This window comes from Sebastes umbrosus, assembly GCF_015220745.1.
Source record: "Sebastes umbrosus isolate fSebUmb1 chromosome 24 unlocalized genomic scaffold, fSebUmb1.pri SUPER_24_unloc_2, whole genome shotgun sequence".
In the NCBI taxonomy this organism is placed as follows: Eukaryota; Metazoa; Chordata; class Actinopteri; order Perciformes; family Sebastidae; genus Sebastes; species Sebastes umbrosus.
In genome coordinates, this window is record NW_023618438.1 from 91905 (window position 1) to 114053 (window position 22149).

Genomic DNA, 22149 nt, shown 5'->3' on the forward strand with positions numbered 1-22149 from the left:
GAGACACACGAGAGACCATGAGACACACGAGAGACCATGAGACACACGAGAGACCATGAGACACACGAGAGACCATGAGACACACGAGAGACCATGAGACACACGAGAGACCACGAGACACACGAGAGACCACGAGACACACGAGAGACCACGAGTCACACGAGACCATGAGACACACGAGAGACCATGAGACACACGAGAGACCATGAGACACACGAGAGACCATGAGACACACGAGAGACCACGAGACACACGAGAGACCATGAGTCACACGAGAGACCATGAGACACACGAGAGACCATGAGTCACACGAGACCATGAGACACACGAGAGACCATGAGACACACGAGAGACCATGAGACACACGAGAGACCATGAGACACACGAGAGACCACGAGACACACGAGAGACCATGAGTCACACGAGAGACCATGAGACACACGAGAGACCATGAGACACACGAGAGACCATGAGACACACGAGAGACCACGAGAGACACACGAGAGACCATGAGACACACGAGAGACCACAAGACACACGAGAGACCATGAGACACACGAGAGACCATGAGACACACGAGAGACCATGAGACACACGAGAGACCATGAGTCACACGAGACCATGAGACACACGAGAGACCATGAGACACACGAGAGACCATGAGACACACGAGAGACCATGAGACACACGAGAGACCACGAGACACACGAGAGACCATGAGTCACACGAGAGACCATGAGACACACGAGAGACCATGAGACACACGAGAGACCACGAGAGACACACGAGAGACCATGAGACACACGAGAGACCATGAGACACACGAGAGACCACAAGACACACGAGAGACCATGAGACACACGAGAGACCATGAGACACACGAGAGACCATGAGACACCGACCAGCAATGATTTATACCTGAACAAGTTACTAACAGTTTCTTTAAGAAACACAAGTCTTTAGTGACTGCAGACTGAATTTAGTTCAAGAAACATGAAAATATGAAGAAAAGGACATTAACAACTTTATGGATGTAAGTTATGTTTGTACATAAATCAGCTTCAATTGTTAATTAAACATATAAGATCTATAACAGTAACAGAGAGTCAGTGAACTGACCTCAGAGTCTCCAGTCTACAGTGTGGACTCTCCAGAAAACCACACAGAAGCTTCACTCCTGAATCCTTCAGCTCGTTGAGGCTCAGCTCCAGCTCTCTCAGATGGGAGGGGTTGGACTTCAGAGCTGAGGCCAGAGAAGCACAGCTGATCTCTGAAAAACTGCAGCCCATCAATCTGAATAAAGAATAATGATGTGAGTTTAGAAGACAACGTTCCTGCTTGAAATCATTCAATGTTTAATAATGTGTTCAGAGCTGAAGAAGGTTTAGAAGTTTAGAAGATGTAAACTCCAAACACCTGAAGCCAACAGGATGCAGGTTAAAAACTGTCAAACACAAACAGTGAAACAGAGCTCTCATTAATATTAATGACAACGTGCTGCTACTTCAATAAAGACGTAGTGACTTCACCTCTTAAACTCTGACAGCTCCACCAGTGGATCCATCTAAACAAACTCATGTTGAGCAGCCAAACACAAATAAGAACTACAGAAACTGATTCAAGATTCAACTCAACATCTCAAAGCTTCTAAAGATGTCAAAGATGTCAGGATGGATTTGGGGGAAATGAGAACAAAAGATATTTAAGATAAGACATCTACAATATATATATTTGAGGAATAGTGGAGTCATAAAATCAAAGCATCTTCAGTTTAAACTCTTCAGTCAGTAAAAGCATCATATAGCTTCATAACATTTATAGAAAAAACAAATACTGAACATATTTGTTATTGTCTGATAGCTGAAATACAGATTATTTATTTATTCTTCATATTGATCTATTTTTATATAATGTATTTTAACATGATGAAGTCAGGAGTTGTGATTTATGAAGGTTTTAAATGTGTAGCTCATCATAGCTCTGCCACAGTCAATGGACTAAACCACAGAAGAAGAAAATGGACTTTAGCATTAAGATACTCAGTGTGGATCAGTATAATATCAGCCTGATGTCTGCAGTTTAGTGTCACCACAACTTTCACATCATATTAATCTCAGTACACAAGTAAAAAATGGTGTCTGACCTCAGAGTCTCCAGTCTACAGTGTGGACTCTCCAGAAAACCACACAGCCGCTTCACTCCTGAATCCTTCAGGATGTTGTAGCTCAGCTCCAGCTCTCTCAGATGGGAGGAGTTGGACTTCAGAGCTGAGATCAGAGGAGCACAGCTGATCTCTGACAACCTGCAGCCCCACAATCTGAATAAAGAATAAATGATGAAGATAAAAATCACTTTATAATCCAATCAGATGTGTTCAGGTTTTAAATGTGTAGCTCAACATCACTATGTCCTAATCAATGATCTTTCCCTAAAATGAGTAGAGTGACTTTGTCATTGTGTTATTGTGGATCATCATAATGTCAGCCTTCTACAGACATCATCCAGATGTCACCACAACATTCATACAGCTGTTCATGTCAACACACATCAATAACATGCTCTGTCAAGTCTGGAATTAGAGGATCAATATCAAATCAGACTTGTTGGACTTCATTACTTCATTTATTACATGGCCTTCTTCTCACTGTATCTGGGAGCTTAGCAGGTTTATGTCATTTACAGGAAAGGTCCACATTTGTTCAAGTGTGTCTGTAAACAACAGCCACATGTCATATGTACATTAAAAGAGTTATTGGTGGCAGTAATCATTCCTCCTGTGAAGTGGTCCCTTCATAACACCACTACACTGTAAGAAATGACTTCAGAAGTTACACTGAAACTAATATGAAGATTCAGCAGTCTGAGTCCGACAAATCAAGTGAGTGTTTACTAGGACGGTTCAACTATCTCCTGATTCATACAACATACTGACTGGATACATACTAAGATACTGGTATCATCTGAAACTACAGAACCTGATGAATCCATCGGTACCAACCATGTCAGACTAGCTGGTCATGAAGGAGGTTAAATAACGCTCCAAACTGACACTACATGTTGGATAAACTGTCATGTCCATGTTCAAAGGGGTCCCTTGACCTCTGACCTCCAGATCAGTGAATGTAAATGGGTTCTATGGGTACCCACGAGTCTCCCCTTTACAGACATGCCCACTTTATGATCATCACATGCAGTTTGGGGCAAGTCATAGTCAAGTCAGCACACTGACACACTGACAGCTGTTGTTGCCTGTTGGGCTGCAGTTTGACATGTTATGATTGGAGCATATTGTTTATGCTAAATGCAGTACCTGTGAGGGTTTCTGGATCAATATCTGTCATTGATTAGTGTTGTTCATTGATTTACAATAATAAATATATACATACATTTACATAAAGCAGCATATTAGTCCACTCCCATGTTGATAAGAGGATTAAATACTGGACTAATCTCCCTTTAAGGTTCATTTAGAACAGATACAAAATGTGTGATTGATTTGTGATTAATCACGATCAATCATGGACAATCATGCGATTAATCGTGATTAAATATTTCAATTGATTGACAGCCCTAGTAATATTGTGATTTGGCATCAGTGTTGTCTTTTCCTGGTTTTAAAGGTTAAATCACAATAAAGTGATGTCATTTTCTGAACTTACCAGACTGTTCTAATTATTAATATTATCTATTATTATTATTATATCTATTATTATCTATCTATCTGTTCTATTGTTCCAGTGTGCCTAGAAGCACACGGCTTTACCTTGTAATAAGAACACATCAAAACGTGCGGGATGATCGGGAACGGTGTGCTGTGACTTTTCTAAGAGATTCGTGCAGCCGTTTCCAGAAAAATCCTGTGAAAGTGTGATTTTTTGCTCCATAGGAATGAATGGAGAATCGACGTGAAGAGAGCTCAAAAACACTATATTGTTTTTACAAAATCAGTCTAACCTGTCTTAAGATGTTTTCTCCCCCCCCCCAGCACCAGGCACACTGGTCAAAATTGAACGCTAAATGTTTTAGTTGGTCTTTTACACTCCGTCATGAGATCCACATTACTGATGATTATTTATCAAAAATCTCATTGTGTCAATATTTTGTGAAAGCACCAATGGTCAATCCTACAATATCAATATCGAAGTATTTGGTCAAAAATATTGATTTAGTCCAAGTCACCCAGCCCTAATACATCTAACTCAGACTGCTGAAGCCTCCGATCAGTTTAAGATCAACGTTACAGGTCATTTTACACACAACAAGACGGTGGATTTAGTCCTCATCTCGTAACACTCAGGTTATACGGGGATTGCTTCACAGACAGAAGGAATGATGACAGACATCAATAACTCTTTGAATGTACATATGAACATGTGAGTATTGTATTCAGATAGATTGAAAACAATATGAACCTGCAAAGATGTTTCTGATGCAGAATATTTATTTGGTTCTTGCTTCAAATAATTAGACAATGCTGACATGAAAACAGAGCACAGTTAGATCTGCTGTCAAAAAGAACGTGGGAATAACTTAGAACCATAGAAACCTCTGATTAGATGGTGTCGTTCATAATCATCACTGATGGGCCTTTAAGTTGGTGCAATACGTGTTTGTTGAAGAGTGCTGCACCTTTAGACATGTTCAAATAGAGAGCTACAGGAATGAGTCCTAAAACCCAGAGATGAGTCAGCATTTTAGCACTTCCTGTTCCCTCGTCTGGAGGTCAATGGGGTTTTAGTTAGAAGCCTGAAATAAGGTCTGTGGTTAAAGGTCCAGAGTGTAGGATCTGGTGGTATCTAGCGGTGAGGTGAGGAAATTACAACCAACTGAAGCCTCTCCTGTGTGCCAAGCGTGTTGGAGAGCTACGGTAAAGTCCCTCTCTAGAGCCATCTGGAGCAGAGCCAGTGCAGAGAGAGTGTGTACTAACTACATAAACTACAGTCAGTGAACTGACCTCAGAGTCTCCAGTCTACAGTTTGGACTCTCCAGTGCAGCAGAAAGCAGCTTCACTCCTGAATCCTTCAGTTCTCTGTTGTTTCTCAGGTCCAGCTCTCTCAGATGGGAGGGGCTGGTCTTCAGAGCTGAGGCCACAACTTCACAGAGAGCATCAGAAAGTCTGTGATGACACAAAGATTACAAAATATGTTATTATGAAAGAGGACAGTTTATATTTACTTCATGCATTTGATGACTAAACAGTTTGATATATACTTCTTTGATTAACATTTGCTCCTCACATCAGTGGTTCAGCTAATCTTATCTCACTGGTTGACATGAAACAATAATTCTCATCACTCTCTCTCAAACCTGCAGACTTTTAATCTTTGTTTTTCTTTAATCTTGCAGATGAAGAGAGAGAACATGTAGTTACATTGAGGCTTCCCTAATGTCCAGTCTGTCAGTGAGATCTGATCCCAGGTCTGTCTCCACAAAGTTAGCATGAGGCCTTCTTGATGAGAAAAGCATTTTTAAAACTCAGTGAATAAGTAATAAAAATACAGTTGATAAAGATGACCTCTCTTTGCTAGCTACCTGCTGCTTTCAGGTTCACGTCCATAAATGGGAAAATTCACTGACTGCTGCCAAACGGTAGAGAAATGAAACAAATCACATAATAATATTAGACCTGTACATAATTAAACATTCATATAATTAGATATTTTGATGGTTTCATGGTGTTTTGTCATCAACACTCTTATCTGAGCATCAAACGTATTCAGCTCACAAACACAATTAATGAACCAATAAGGTTTCATTATTTACAACATGATGTCATCAGAAAGATGTTATCTGTGTTTCAGCATTAAAAACAGAACATTGATCTTTGGTGTGTTTAAGATCTCCTGATCACCAGAGTTTCCTTCTGTGAGGAACAGAATAAAAGGAAAGACTTAAAAACACGATGATGGAACACAACCTGACTTCACGAGCAATAAAATGCACCATTGCTTGATTCAACACACTCAGGGGTTTTACAACGACAGTCTTTGTCTCGTATGACCAGTAGTTTTTCGGTTTTGCGGGTCCGGTCCGGTCCGGTCCGGTCCGGTGTACGAGCTTAAACCAGTTTGATTTTATGCTAACCGGCAGAACGACATTTGTCATTATGACACGTTCTGGCAAATTAAAAAGTATCAGACATCAACAACCTGTGCCGACAGAGTCACAGCGCTAAATCCAGCCTGTATTTGCAATATAACAACGTGATTAACGTAATATTATGATGTTATGTTGGTGTATAAACAAGAAGAGGTTTGTTTACTAGGAAGTTCATGTGTTTTTTGGGCTGATGAGACGAGACATGGCAGAGCTGGTCTCAAAGAAAACTAAAACTGCAGCAACATGGCAACAGTTTGGATTTGAAGCCAACGAAAGAGATGAGCCCAAAGACACACGAGGTAAGGTGTAATGTGGTGCAAGGCCTATTGAAAGCAAACCCCAGCACCAGGACTCTGATCCCAGGACCGCCCAGACTCCCCGCCGGATCAGCAAACGTTCTGTTGCTGCCGTTACACCGGTTAGACCCAGCGCTCCACCAGACAGCTGATCTTTTGTTCTTTTCATTTGTTTTACCAGGTTCACATGTCGTCTCCATCACCCAGAAACATAAATCAGAAAAAACTGTAAAATGTAACAATTATTATAAATAAATAGAATAAGTGTTCATTAACTTGACAGCTAGAAACACAAAGTACTGAAACATTTTAACTCAACATTTGAAACAGCTCAAGAACATCTGTGACAAAATACAACTGACATATTTATGTAATAAACACGTGGAACACTTATAAGAATATTATATTTAAGAATAATTTATAGTGTGTATATTTGAAGAACTGAACTACTAATCTACACTGATCTATAAAGTTAATCACATCTGGACTTACGCAGCTTTTCTGCAGTTCCTCACAGCTGGAAACAGTCTCAGTAGTCCCTCTGGTGTTGTGTTGTACTTGTGCAGGTCCAACTCATCCAGAACCTCCTCTGACATCTGCAGCATGTAGAACAGAGCTGAGCAGTGGATCTCAGAGAGTTTCTTCTCTGATCTGTTCTCTGACTTCAGGAACTCTTGGATCTCCTGATGTACCGAGTGGTCGTTCATCTCCGTCAGACAGTGGAAGATGTTGATGTTGATGTCAGGAGAGACTTTATGTCTGTTTATCTCCTTCAGGTTGTTGATGATTCTCTGGATGATTTCTGGACTGTTGTCTGTCTGACCCAGCAGACCTCCTAAGAGCTTCTGGTTGGACTCCAGAGAGAGGCCATGAAGGAAGCGAACAAACAGGTCCAGGTGGCCATTTCTACTTTCAAGGGATTTCTCCATGGCTCTCTTCAGGAAGTCATCCAGGGTTGAATGAACATAGTCTTCTCCCAGGAAGTCCTTCAGTACCTCTGTGTTGCTGTCTGTGTAACAGTGGATCATGTAGACTGCAGCCAGAAACTCCTGAATGCTCAGATGAACAAAGCAGTAGACGGTTTTCTGGAACATCACACTCTCTCTTTTGAAGATCTCTGTACAAACTCCTGAGTACACCGAGGCCTCTGTGACATCCAGACCACATCGCTCCAGGTCTTCTTGGTAGAACATGATGTCTCCTTTCTCCAGCTGTTCAAACGCCAGCCTCCCCAGCTTCAGAAGAACTTCCCTGTCAGCCTCCGTCAGCTCCTGTGGACTCGTCTCACGTCCCTCACCATACTTCTGCTTCTTCCTCTTTGTCTGAACCAACAGGAAGTGTGAGTACATGTCAGTCAGGGTCTTGGGCAGCTCTCCTCTCTGGTCTGTAGTCAACATGTGGTCCAGAACTGTAGCAGTGATCCAGCAGAAGACTGGGATTAGGCACATGATGTGGAGGCTCCTGGATGTCTTGACGTGTGAGATGATTCTGCTGGACAGCTCTTCATCACTGAATCTCCTCTTGAAGTACTCCTCCTTCTGGGCGTCAGTGAAGCCTCGTACTTCTGTTACCCTGTCAACACATGCAGGAGGGATCTGATTGGCTGCTGCAGGTCGGGAAGTTATCCAGACGAGAGCTGAGGGAAGCAGATTCCCCTGGATGAGGTTTGTCAACAGCACGTTGACTGATGACTTCTGGGTGACATCAGACACAACCTCGTTGTTCTTGAAATCCAGTGAAAGTCTGCTTTCATCCAGGCCGTCAAAGATGAACAGAACTTTACAGACAGCGAGCTTCTCTGCTGTGACCTTCTGTAATGTTGGATGGAAAACACGGAGCAGCATGAGAAGACTGTACTGCTCATCTCTGATCAAGTTCAGCTCCCTGAACGAAAGCAGAACCACCAGACTGACATCTTGGTTCTCCAAGCCCTCTGCCCAGTCCAGAGTGAACTTCTGCACTGAGAAGGTTTTTCCAACGCCAGCGACGCCGTTCGTCAGAACGACTCTGATGTGTCCCTGTTGGTCAGGTAAGGCTTTAAAGATGTCCTGGCACTTGATTGGAGCGTCATGGAGGGTCTTCTTCTTGGAAGCTGTCTCAAGCTGCCTCACCTCATGTTGGGTATTAACCTCTTCACTCTGTCCCTCTGTGATGTAGAGCTCAGTGTAGATCCTGTTGAGGAGGGTTCCACTTCCTTTTTTATCAGTTCCTTCAGTTCCATCAGTTCGTTCAGTTCCTTCAGTCACACGTTCACATCTCTTCTTCAGACTGATCTTATGTTCATCTACAACCTCCTGCAGACCTCTATCTGCTGAAAGAGAAGGGAAACAGTTTGAGACTAAATAAAGAACATCTGCTTATTATTTCTAATGCCAATATGAAAATAATCAATATAAGAACATATAAAGAAGTAAAGGTTATAAAGTCATCTTCCCTTCTTGAAGTCTATACTAACATCAACGTGATTTCTATATTTATTTGTAATAGTTTTTCAACGTGTCACTCTGCAGCACCAGACGTGTGTTTGTAAGTCAGAGAAGGAGACTGTAGCAGGAAAGATAATGTTGTTCAAAGTCTGTGGCTCCTGTTCAGTTCAGTTCAGTTCAGTTTATGTTTATATCGCATCAAATCATAACAGAAGTTATCTTAAGATGCTTTTCATATAGAGCAGGTTTAGACCGTACTCTATCATTTAGAGACCCAACAAGAGATCCTCCATGAGCATGTATTGATATACGACAATGACAAGAAGATAACTCCCCTTTCATCAGTGTGTCTGTCTGTCTGGGATAGAACAGAGATGTCATAGTGCTCCATATTCTTCTGGATCTGGACATCGGCTCCTCCACAGAAGCATGACTCCTCTTCTTCTCTCTGTGGAGACATTACTTTATTACTAAAATCATTTGTTGATTGTTGGTGAAGAATATCCAGACTTGTCCGACACTGAAGCTCAGATGGTCACAGAGAAGAGTTAAAGTGTTGGTAGTGAATTCAGCATTCAGTCTGTGATGAAGATGTTCCTTTATTTGAACTCTCCTGCTTTAATAAACTAGAATTAGCTGCTTTTCCTGTCTGACTGTCTTATTGAACATTTAGTGATCTGGCTGAAGTTTGTTCATTAAAGAGGAACAACGGTCATTTTTAAAACATGAATATTATTTTGGAGGCTAAATAACTATATAAACTATATAACTATATAAACAAACTGCAACTTGCTCATGTACGCTGATATTGAGAGGACGCTCCAGGAAACCACCAGGTGGCAGCTTCATCACGGTAAACAGTGACTTCCTGTCAGTGCTGATATGAATGGAGGATAGAATCTCAACAACATTTGCAATATAAATAAACACGCTGTCACTTTCTGAATCTATTTTATGTGTTAACAATAAACACTTCTAAGAAAGGGAAACGGTGTCAGACCTCTCTGACTTCTTTAGTCTTCCAGTAGTTATAGTTTATACAAGTGCTGTCCACTGGAACGGAGAGAGTTGAAATGCTATACTCCATTCATATCTCCACTGAGGTGATTGAACTGAGGTTAGAAGTGGTCTAGATATTGAGGTAGAGCATCAGTCTAAGACACACAGCATGTAACACTGGTGTCCTGATGTTCCTTATTTAACTCCTGACGAACGCAGTACGCAGTATACAGTACATAGTGCATACTGCGTTCCTCAGTAGTATGCACTATGTGACGGTTAAAGTGATGTATTTAGCAGAATGCTAGACCAGGCTTTAGCCTTTAAACCAGCTCTTAAAGGGGAGATGCTTTACACATGCTTTTTCACCACATGTTGCACAGTTCTGATGTGCACTGATTCAAGATGACACCCAGTAGGTCCTAACAGCTGATTCTAGGAGGAGTCAAACCAACAACATATTCAGAGGACCAATATGAGAAACTGAATTACATAATTTGAAGCTCATTCTTCACAGATCTTTAGACCATTTCACAGTTGTGAACGTAAACATTCCAGATGTGTCCAGTTTATTTCCTGTTGCAGTGGATCTGAATGAAAACATGATTTAAATTGATGATAAATTGTGAAATGGAGGTTCTCAGGTGTTTTGTTACAGAAATACAATCAGTAGTTTGTGGCTCTAAAACCCAGACTAAGATCCATCTGAGGTTGAAACAGTATCTGCACTAATAGTTCTGCATCAGAATATAAATCTGTTAGCAGAACATTTAGTCTTCATCCTCAATGCATCATCATCATCATCAGGTCAGCTTACAGTAGAAACAGTCTCTTACTTTGACTCTGAGGGTCCAGGTTCATCACTGAAGTTCAGAGGTGTGGACATGGACCAGTCACTCTTCACAGACAGACAGCTGGGTACTGGAGACTCTGCTCTCCGTCTGGACTGAACTCTGCAAACACCAAGAGGATCTCTGAGAGAGAGAGACAGAGAGAGACAGAGAGACAGAGAGACAGAGACAGAGAGACAGAGAGAGACAGAGAGAGACAGAGACAGAGACAGAGAGAGAGACAGAGAGAGACAGAGAGAGACAGAGAGAGACAGAGAGAGAGAGACAGAGACAGAGAGAGACAGAGACAGAGAGAGAGAGACAGAGACAGAGAGAGACAGAGACAGAGAGAGACAGAGACAGAGAGAGACAGAGAGAGACAGAGAGAGACAGAGAGAGAGACAGAGAGAGACAGAGAGACAGAGAGACAGGACAGAGAGAGACAGAGAGAGAGACAGAGAGAGACAGAGACAGAGAGAGACAGAGAGAGACAGAGAGACAGAGACAGAGAGAGACAGAGACAGAGAGAGACAGAGAGAGACAGAGAGAGACAGAGAGAGAGACAGAGAGACAGAGAGACAGAGAGACAGAGAGAGACAGAGAGAGAGACAGAGAGAGACAGAGAGAGACAGAGAGAGAGACAGAGAGAGAGACAGAGAGAGACAGAGAGAGACAGAGAGAGAGACAGAGAGAGACAGAGAGACAGAGAGACAGAGAGAGACAGAGACAGAGAGAGAGAGACAGAGACAGAGAGAGACAGAGACAAGACAGAGAGAGACAGAGACAGAGAGAGACAGAGACAGAGAGAGACAGAGAGAGACAGAGAGACAGAGAGACAGAGAGAGACAGAGAGAGAGACAGAGAGAGACAGAGACAGAGAGAGACAGAGAGAGACAGAGAGACAGAGACAGAGAGAGACAGAGACAGAGAGAGACAGAGAGAGACAGAGAGAGACAGAGAGAGAGACAGAGAGACAGAGAGACAGAGAGACAGAGAGAGACAGAGAGAGACAGAGAGAGACAGAGAGAGAGACAGAGAGAGACAGAGAGAGACAGAGAGAGACAGAGAGAGAGACAGAGAGAGACAGATATTTGTGGTCTGATTAGTAAATCCATCTAAACTGGGTTGAAAAACGATGCAGCTTGGTTGCCGTGGTGATGAATGACGTCAGACTATGAATCTCTGTTTGAGGAAGAGCGGCCCGATTCCAACCCCCCCCCTCCACCGTCTCCCTACCCACTTCCTCTCTGTTGGCGTGGAGGCTCCGCCATATTAAGAGCATTCCAAACCAATCACTGGGGACAGGAAGTGAGTCATAAAACCCTCCGACAGCGAGCTGCATCGATGACGACTCAACCAGCTGAACTCACTGACGACGTGCAACGCCGTTCAGTGATCCCATGTCAGTTCCGTGTGACTACCGGTACAAACATTTACTGTAAACTGATCAAACTGACATTTCATTTATTCTACTTTATGTCTTACAGACGTCTTCTACATGAAGTAAATAGATTGAGGATCACATATACCCTCATCCAGTCTAGAAAACGGTACACATGTTCACTACATTGGAAATTGTTAATTATATATATATATATATACGTAGATATATACTAATAATAATAATTTGTAGCCCTATAAGGAGCAAAAGCCCCATCATTTATCATATCTCCAACAGTGCAATACTGACTTAACAGTGTAATAATTCAGATGTGTAATAATGTGGTTTCTTCCGGCATTAACTCTGCATGGATTTAAACATTTATATTATTTGCATAGATCTTATTTATTTTTAATAATTTTTGAATTTGAATATGAGTTTATTTTTATTTATTTATATATGTTTGCATTTATTTTTTATTTTTGCACTTTTTTAAATTATTTCTTTTTGCATTTCTTTTTTATTTATTTCGTTTTACATTTATTTTTTATTTATTTCGTTTGCATTTCTTTATTTTTGCATTTATTTTTGCACTTTTATATTTATTTATTCTTGCATTTATTTTTTATTTATTTATTTTTGCATTTATTTATTTTTGCACTTTTTTATTTATTTGTTTTTTTATTTATTTTTTATTTATTTATTTTGCATTTTTTATTTTTGCACTTTTTATTTATTTATTTATTTTTGCATTTTTTTATTTATTTGCTTTTGCATTTATTTTTTATTTATTTATTTTGCATTTTTTATTTATTTGTTTTTGCATTTTCTTTTTTATTTATTTTTTTTAAATGTATTTTTGCACTTTTTTTATTTAATTATTTTTGCATTTATTTATTCATTTACTTTGAATTTTTTATTTCTTTCTTTGTGCATTTATTGTTTATTTATTTACTTTGAATTTTTTATTTATTTGTTTTTTGCATTTATTTATTTTTATTTATTTTTATATTTATTTGTTTTTGCATTTCTTTTTTATTTATTTATTTTGCATTTTCTATTTATTTTGGTTTTTTTTGCATTTATTTATTTTTGCACTTTTTTATTTAATTATTTTTGCATTTATTTATTCATTTATTTTTGCACTTTTTTATTTCTTTCTTTGTGCATTTATTTTGTATTTATTTACTTTGCATTTTTTATTTATTTGTTTTTGCATTTATTTATTTTTATTTATTTTTTCATTTATTTTTGCACTTTTATATTTATTTATTCTTGCATTTAGTTTTTATTTATTTGCTTTTGCATTTATTTTTTATTTATTTATTTTTTCATTTATTTATTTTTTCTTCTGTTCTGAGATGTTGTTGTTAAATGTTAAATATACTGATGAAGAGGAGGAGGATGAGGGTTGTCGAGAAATGTTTGTTCAGCTTCAGTTAACAAATACATTTTAGTAGAAATTTTGAAATAGAAAAACAAAAATCAACAGCAAATTGGTAGAGGAAAGAGAAAATGAGTGGTATAGATGAGTTAGTAGCAGCTGTCTTACTTTGACTCTGAGGGTCCAGGTTCATCACTGAAGACTATAGGTCTCCACATGGACCCGTCACTCTTCATAGACAGACAGCTGGGTACTGGAGACTCTGATCTCCGTCTGGACTGAACTCTGCAAACACCAACATGATTTGATTCACATCACATGAATCCTTGATGAACTCTCTTTTGTAGGTCATTAAGGTAAAACTACTGCTGCTGTCAACAATAAGGAGGTTTAACAGTTTGTAGCCGTTCTGTTAGATTAGATTACATCTCTTCTAGCTGACTGACAGCTGTCACAGATATTAAAGGGACTGTTAGTAACTTTTGAAGCGTATAAATGTACCGGGTCGGGACACATGCTCGCTCTCGTCTCCTCTGCCTGCCTTCACTCACACACCACGCTCCTTCTCTCTCTCTCTCTCCACCTCTCACGTGCATGCTGCTCACTCCACACTGCAGAAGAGTTAGTTTAGCTCTGAGAATATCTAGTGAATGTTCAGTGGACGTTTGTGCAGAAATAACTGCTGCAGCTCCTCCAGACCAACAGAGGTTTCCCGTGTCTTGTGAAGTGACGGGGCTCCGCAGAGAGAAACGTTATCGTCTCCCCCGTTCCCTCCGGCCGCGGTCGGGAGGCTGAGGCGGGAAAAGCCAACACTAGGATCAGCATTGATTCATGGAGAGACCTTGGTCTGGTCAGCTAACATTACTGCCAAGCAGCTGAAATATAGAGTGATATTGTGCTTTTAGCTGACGTGTGTCTCCTCACTGTGTTGAGTGATGCTCCTTCATGTCTATGTAGAGCGAGCACAAGCGCCAGCAACAGGACGCTGACTTTAGATGACTTAACGGACACAGGTGAAGCTGTTAACAACACATTATGATTCTTACAAACAGTCCCTTTAAGAGGAAGAGTTGATGAAGTCTGTTAAATTGTAGTTGGCAAATACATTAGTGTAGAATTTTGAAGTCAACAGAAAACATGGTATTGTCAGAGGAAAGATGAAATGAGTGGTATAGATGAGTTAGTAGCAGCTGTCTTACTTTGACTCTGAGGGTCCAGGTTCATCACTGAAGACTGGAGGATCACCTTTAGACCGATCACTCTTCATAGACTGACGGCCAGAGACTAGAGACTCTGCCCTGTCCTCCTCTTCCTCCACACAGTCACCCATCTTCTGATCTGAAGTCAGTCTGACAGGTCAAACAGGAACACTGACTGTGAACATGAAGAGGAAACAAGTTAGTACAAGAGAACAGGAAGTAACACACACGCTCTCTATCTATCACACGCACACGCACACAGCCAGTATACAGTATCATGAAGCAGCCAGCGCTCCACCTGCTCACTTCTCTTTACCTCTCTGCTGGTTCTCTGGTTCTCTGGTTCTCTGGTTCTCTTTACCTCTCTGCTGGTTCTCTGGTTCTCTTTACCTCTCTGCTGGTTTTCTGGTTCTCTGGTTCTCTGGTTCTCTTTACCTCTCTGCTGGTTCTCTGGTTCTCTTTACCTCTCTGCTGGTTTTCTGGTTCTCTGGTTCTCTTTACCTCTCTGCTGGTTTTCTGGTTCTCTGGTTCTCTGGTTCTCTTTACCTCTCTGCTGGTTCTCTGGTTCTCTGGTTCTCTGGTTCTCTGGTTCTCTGGTTCTCTGCTTGTTTTCTTGTCTTACAGCAGCTTTAATGAGGATTATTCAGCCAGTCATGACTTTGTGTTCACAGAAGAATCAAACTGTTGAGTTCATTCTAACATTTCTCTCCTCTACAGTCCACAGGGAGGAAACTGACTCAGACACTTTAACAGTAACATAATAACATGTTGGATTAACACTCACCCTGCTTCAGTCTTCAGTCTTCAGGCTTCAGGCTTCAGTCTTCAGCCTTCAGCCTTCAGTCTTCAGCCTTCAGGCTTCAGCCTTCAGCCTTCAGCCTTCAGTCTTCAGCCTTCAGCCTTCAGCCTTCAGCCTTCAGCCTTCAGTCTTCAGTCTTCAGGCTTCAGTCTTCAGCCTTCAGCCTTCAGCCTTCAGCCTTCAGTCTTCAGCCTTCAGCCTTCAGTCTTCAGCCTTCAGCCTTCAGTCTTCAGCCTTCAGTCTTCAGTCTTCAGTCTTCAGCCTTCAGCCTTCAGTCTTCAGTCTTCAGTCTTCAGCCTTCAGCCTTCAGCCTTCAGTCTTCAGTCTTCAGCCTTCAGCCTTCAGTCTTCAGTCTTCAGCCTTCAGCCTTCAGCCTTCAGTCTTCAGTCTTCAGTCTTCAGTCGTCTCCTCTCTGTGCCGTTAACACAAGATGGAGTCTGGAAGAACAAACTGAACACTTTCACTTTCGTAGTTCCCTCCCTCTGTCCTCTGACCTCATGTTCCTGCGTCAGCTGAGGTGCTTCTCATTTCAGCATTTTTCACCTCCTCGCTCCTCGTCTCCTCGCTCCTCGTCTCCTCGTCTCCTCGCTCCTCGCTCCTCGTCTCCTCGCTCCTCGATCCTCCGGCTGTGACCTGTAAATCGATCTCAGTCCTCCACCTTAAGGACGTCCCAATTCATACAATGCGCATCGAGGATGGAGGAGCGAGGAGGCTTGCTGGAGGAGCTGTGAGCGAGGATACACCAGTGCATCCTCCAGTGTTTCCTGCACGGCAGTTTATCACCGACCGACACGCCCCCTTACTGGATATCAGTTATTGATTGGACGCTGCGTCGATCAGACTGATCAGATACATCAACATCACTGAGTTTCATACCGGAGTGAAGACAGATCACAGATTAAAGGTTTTATAGTTTAGTTGTCTTCTGATTCACCATCTAGTTATAATTATGATATATATCAAACAAAACATATATATTTAAAATAAACAGTAAATATATATATATATATATATATATAATAAAAAGTATCTTAAAAATAAAAAATAGTTTTAAAAGTAAAAGTAAATAAATAGTTATGATCTACAAAAATGAATAAAGAAATAAATATTATTTTAAAAGTAAAAAGAATAATTAGTCTTACGATACATAAAACAAATAATATCTTTAAAAAATAAAGAATACTTTTAAAAGTAATAGTAAATAAATAGTTTTGATCTATAAAAATGAAGTAAGTAAATAAATAGTGTTGTGAAATAGAAAAATAAATAAAAATAAAAAATGCAAATATTTTTAAAAAGTAAAAAAGAATAAACAGCATTATGATATATAAAATAAAAAGTATCTTAAAAATAAAGAATAGTTTTAAAAATAAAAGTAAATAGTATTACGATATACATAAAACAAATAATATCTTTAAAAACAAAGAATAATTTTAAAAGTTAATAAATTGTGTTAAGATTTACAAAAATAAATTAGAAAGAAATATAAATATTTTGAAAACTAAAAATAATATAAATAGTATTACGATATATATCGAACAAAATATATATTTAAAATAAACATTAAATAAATAGATATATATAATAAAAAGTATTTTAAAAATAACAGTTTTAAAAGTATATATCTCTATATATAAATATAAAGAAACAATAAACCGACTGTGTCTCCTGAGAGAACGAGTGAAAGAAGTGGTGATGTGGAGATAACGAGTGTAGAAATAGAAATGATGAACCATGACGGCACTCAGCTTCCAGAGATGATCACACTGAATGTGTGTACATGTTGTTTCACTGTGTAGCGTTTCAGCTTTAACGGACGTTAAATGTGAAATGAGTTGGAGTAATCTTTGTTGTTTCACAGGGTTGGGTCAACCTGCTCACGAGGCCACTGTTTAGTTTGCCAAACATTAAAGTTGTTCTTTCTGTTTTGTTGTCTGACATTAGATGAAGCTGAATATCTGCGTGATGAAGACAACTTCATCAGAAAGCAGGAAAAGCTTTTGGTTCGTGGTGTCAACGTGCAGCTGTCACCGATTTTACCCCCAAAACATTTGAGATGTTTCACCCCCCAAAATCTTTGTTGACTTGAACACAACAGGACACTTCAGAGGACAAACTATGGTGGACATGATGGTGAAGACAGAATGAAGAATGAGAGGTTATAGATTTTAAATTTCCATGAAACTAATTCATGCGGCGTGTTCTGATATCTAAACAAGATGAATGTTGTTTTTATTCATTATATTGAATAATGTGATTTAATTCATGTTAAATCATCCTCGGGGCAGCGCTCTTTGAAACAAAGAGAACATGATAAATGTAGTCTCATTAAATCTACTAAACTATCAACTTGGACTCTGATTAATAATTAAATTAATAACTATGACAGCGGTTGGCATTAATCACTTTTATGGCACATTTAACAGACCAGCATGTTTATTCCATCAGCATTGATTATTAAGATAACACAAGTTAAAACACAACATTAATCTGACTAAATAACTCAACTAAACAAACAGTGTGAGAGAGAGACAAAGACAAGATGGTGACTTAGTCTGCATGGACTACAAACAACATGGCTGCCACTGTGAAACTACAAAAATGGCTGAATCAAAGATGGCCGCCAGGACCTCCCCACATGGTGTCTTTGTCTTTCGGAGCACATGTGATCAGTCAGGACGAAGAGTTGTGATGTGGGGGTTTGAGATCCTCTGAATATGTGTGTTTAAAACCAACTCACAGTCTCCTCCAGAGTCCGACATCACAACTGTGTCCATAGCAACGGTCTGTTATACGTAGCAACGGTCTGTTATACGTAGCAACGGTCTGTTATACCTAGCAACGGTCTGTTATACGTAGCAACGGTCTGTTATACGTAGCAAAGGTCTGTTATACGTAGCAACGGTCTGTTATACGTAGCAACGGTCTGTTATACGTAGCAAAGGTCTGTTATACGTAGCAACGGTCTGTTATACGTAGCAACGGTGTGTTATACGTAGCAACGGTCTGTTATACGTAGCATCGGTCTGTTATAAGTAGCAACGGTCTGTTATACGTAGCAAAGGTCTGTTATACGTAGCAAAGGTCTGTTATAAGTAGCAAAGGTCTGTTATACGTAGCAACGGTCTGTTATACGTAGCAACGGTCTGTTATACGTAGCAAAGGTCTGTTATACGTAGCAACGGTCTGTTATACGTAGCATCGGTCTGTTATACGTAGCAACGGTCTGTTATACGTAACAACGGTCTGTTATACGTAGCAACGGTCTGTTATACGTAGCAACGGTCTGTTATACGTAGCAACGGTCTGTTATACGTAACAACGGTCTGTTATACGTAGCAAAGGTCTGTTATACGTAGCAAGGGTCTGTTATACGTAGCAACGGTCTGTTATACATAGCAACGATCTGTTATAAGTAGCAACGGTCTGTTATACGTAGCAACGGTCTGTTATACGTAGCAACGGTCTGTTATACGTAGCAAAGGTCTGTTATACGTAGCAACGGTCTGTTATACGTAGCAACGGTCTGTTATACGTAACAACGGTCTGTTATACGTAGCAAAGGTCTGTTATACGTAGCAAAGGTCTGTTATAAGTAGCAAAGGTCTGTTATACGTAGCAACGGTCTGTTATACGTAGCAATGGTCTGTTATACGTAACAACGGTCTGTTATACATAGCAAAGGTCTGTTATACGTAGCAAAGGTCTGTTATACATAGCAACAGTCTGTTATACGTAGCAAAGGTCTGTTATACGTAGCAACGATCTGTTATAAGTAGCAAAGGTCTGTTATACATAGCAAAGGTCTGTTATAAGTAGCAAAGGTCTGTTATACATAGCAAAGGTCTGTTATACATAGCAACAGTCTGTTATACGTAGCAAAGGTCTGTTATACATAGCAACAGTCTGTTATACGTAGCAAAGGTCTGTTATACGTAGCAACGATCTGTTATAAGTAGCAAAGGTCTGTTATAAGTAGCAAAGGTCTGTTATACATAGCAACAGTCTGTTATACGTAGCAACGGTCTGTTATACGTAGCAAAGGTCTGTTATACGTAGCAAGGGTCTGTTATACGTAGCAACGGTCTGTTATACATAGCAACGATCTGTTATAAGTAGCAACGGTCTGTTATACGTAGCAACGGTCTGTTATACGTAGCAACGGTCTGTTATACGTAGCAAAGGTCTGTTATACGTAGCAACGGTCTGTTATACGTAGCATCGGTCTGTTATACGTAGCAACGGTCTGTTATACGTAACAACGGTCTGTTATACGTAGCAAAGGTCTGTTATACGTAGCAAAGGTCTGTTATAAGTAGCAAAGGTCTGTTATACGTAGCAACGGTCTGTTATACGTAGCAACGGTCTGTTATACGTAACAACGGTCTGTTATACATAGCAAAGGTCTGTTATACGTAGCAAAGGTCTGTTATACATAGCAACAGTCTGTTATACGTAGCAAAGGTCTGTTATACGTAGCAACGATCTGTTATAAGTAGCAAAGGTCTGTTATACATAGCAAAGGTCTGTTATAAGTAGCAAAGGTCTGTTATACATAGCAAAGGTCTGTTATACATAGCAACAGTCTGTTATACGTAGCAAAGGTCTGTTATACATAGCAACAGTCTGTTATACGTAGCAAAGGTCTGTTATACGTAGCAACGATCTGTTATAAGTAGCAAAGGTCTGTTATAAGTAGCAAAGGTCTGTTATACATAGCAACAGTCTGTTATACGTAGCAACGGTCTGTTATAAGTAGCAAGGGTTAGGGTTAGCCAACTTAAACACCCCCCTCTCTTCTCTGGCACTTGGTTCAGCCCAACAGGAACCTGAAACCAGCTGGAGACCTGTGGCTGAAGGTTCAGGTGTGCTCCCTGAAAACACTCCCCCTGGAAGTAGGCCTCAAAGAGAGAGTTCTCCAAAATAAAAGCACAACATAGTTACCTGAACTTCCTGTATTAGTCCGCCTTCTTGAACTCAACACAGTCAGGTCACATGATCACAATCATAAACTAAATAAAATATGAAGGTGTTGACTTTCCACCAAAATCCAGACGTAACCTGTTTTAGTCAGTTGAGAAACTTCACTGAAGCCTCGACTGAACTCAGGTTTATCTGATTCTTTGTGTTTGTTACAAGCAGATATTTATCTTCTATAATATGAGAAACGTCTGGTATTGGGTTTAGAAAGGGAACTTTATCAACTTCCACTGTTACTTAGAAATATGTGGAAATAAACAGCAAAGCTCCGTCGGTCCACAGAGTGGAGCTGCAACACAACGCAGAGCAGAGAGATCTAGTTAAATGTGTTCATCTACAGTTCTGTTGTTATAAACTGAGCTGCTCTGCAGAGGCACTTTGGGTTCACAATATATGAAGGAATGAATGAAAAAGACAGAATCAGATGCAGGTCCAGGTGGTGAACCTCTGTGGATCATCAGGACACGGCTGATCCTCTCAACACATCCACTTTTCTGATCACTCACTCTGACAGAGATCACAGCTTCCATCTGATGAGAGAAGAAGAGAACAGAAGTGATGAATCAGTGTTTACAGAGACTCCCTTCATCAGCTGTCAGTCACTGATGCAGCACACAGTTCATTTATAAACTATCATTAGCAGAACCAACCTCCATATCTCCGCTCACTACTCAATATCTCCAACAGGAACCGCAATTTATCTTCTAGCTAATTCATCAGTGTGGTCGTTCCTAAAGTCTGCACCTCCTCTGGTCCTCACTCATTCCAGTGTGCTGCTCCTAGTGACTGGAACGAGTTAATGAAGACACTAAACCTCCACACCCTCATCCTGTTACCCTCCTTTAAGCACATATTGGTTACTAAATGTAACCACGGCTCTATGAAATAAGAGCCAGTGATCTGAGGCTTCAGTCAGACTGATCTCAGAGCTGTGACAGAGATGAACTGATCAATGAGAGAACAAAGACTTTCTGATCAGAGTTGATGGTAGGACAGTTTGATGGATGAGGACCACTGTCTCTATACATGATGTGATGCTGTCAGCTGTAATCCAGCTTTATTTCCTGGAGACATGAACACAACAACAACATCTTCTTCACATCAACTCTAACACATGATCACATGATGAGCCTCTGGCTGATCTGATTGGCTGACTGTTCTCTCTCTCTGTGTGTCACCGTTCTCCTCTCACAGCTTAACGGAGGAAACACATCACAACAATACTGCTGAAACCAGCATGGACCGACTCCGACCCTCTACTGACCTCAGAGTCTCCAGTCTACAGTGTGGACTCTCCACCAGATCAGACAGCAGCTTCACATCTGAATCCTTCAGGTTGTTGAATCTCAGATCCAGCTCTCTCAGATGGGAGGAGTTGGACTTTAGAGCTGAGGCCAGAGAAGCACAGCTGATCTCTGACAAACTGCAGCCCATCAATCTGAATAAAGAATAATGATGTGAGTTTAGATGAATCAATGATCAGACATTATTAGTGGAACACGTTGAAACAAACAGAAACCAGAGTAATAGTTCTACTTCATTAAAGCTGCAGTAGGCAGTATATATATTTATATATATATATATAGATATAGATATATAGATATCTATATATATATAGATATAGATATATATCTATATATATATATGTATATATATATATATATATATATATATATATATATATATGTGTTTGGCATCATTGGGCAGACATCCCATAATAACCTTTCAGCATATTGTAATTGAAGTGTTAGAGATA

At 40.1% G+C, this 22149-nt stretch overlaps 1 protein-coding gene and 1 long non-coding RNA gene across 2 annotated transcripts; both read right to left on the reverse strand.

Annotated features, from left to right (window-relative positions):
* Nucleotides 1-5067: 5067 nt before the first annotated feature.
* Nucleotides 5068-15204, reverse strand: LOC119484160 (protein NLRC3-like; the record flags this gene model as incomplete). Its single annotated transcript, XM_037762713.1, has 7 exons — nucleotides 15161-15204; nucleotides 14615-14789; nucleotides 13584-13700; nucleotides 10657-10773; nucleotides 9157-9269; nucleotides 6888-8703; nucleotides 5068-5116 (listed from the first exon to the last, which is right to left on the reverse strand). Coding segments are annotated over exons 2-7 (2343 nt in total), but the record flags the coding sequence as incomplete, so codon positions are not given.
* Nucleotides 15205-20353: 5149 nt separating this feature from the next.
* Nucleotides 20354-21717, reverse strand: LOC119484152. Its single transcript, XR_005205911.1, has 2 exons — nucleotides 21658-21717; nucleotides 20354-20923 (listed from the first exon to the last, which is right to left on the reverse strand). It is a non-coding gene; the product is annotated as an uncharacterized LOC119484152 (long non-coding RNA).
* Between the last annotated feature and the right edge of the window lie 432 nt (nucleotides 21718-22149).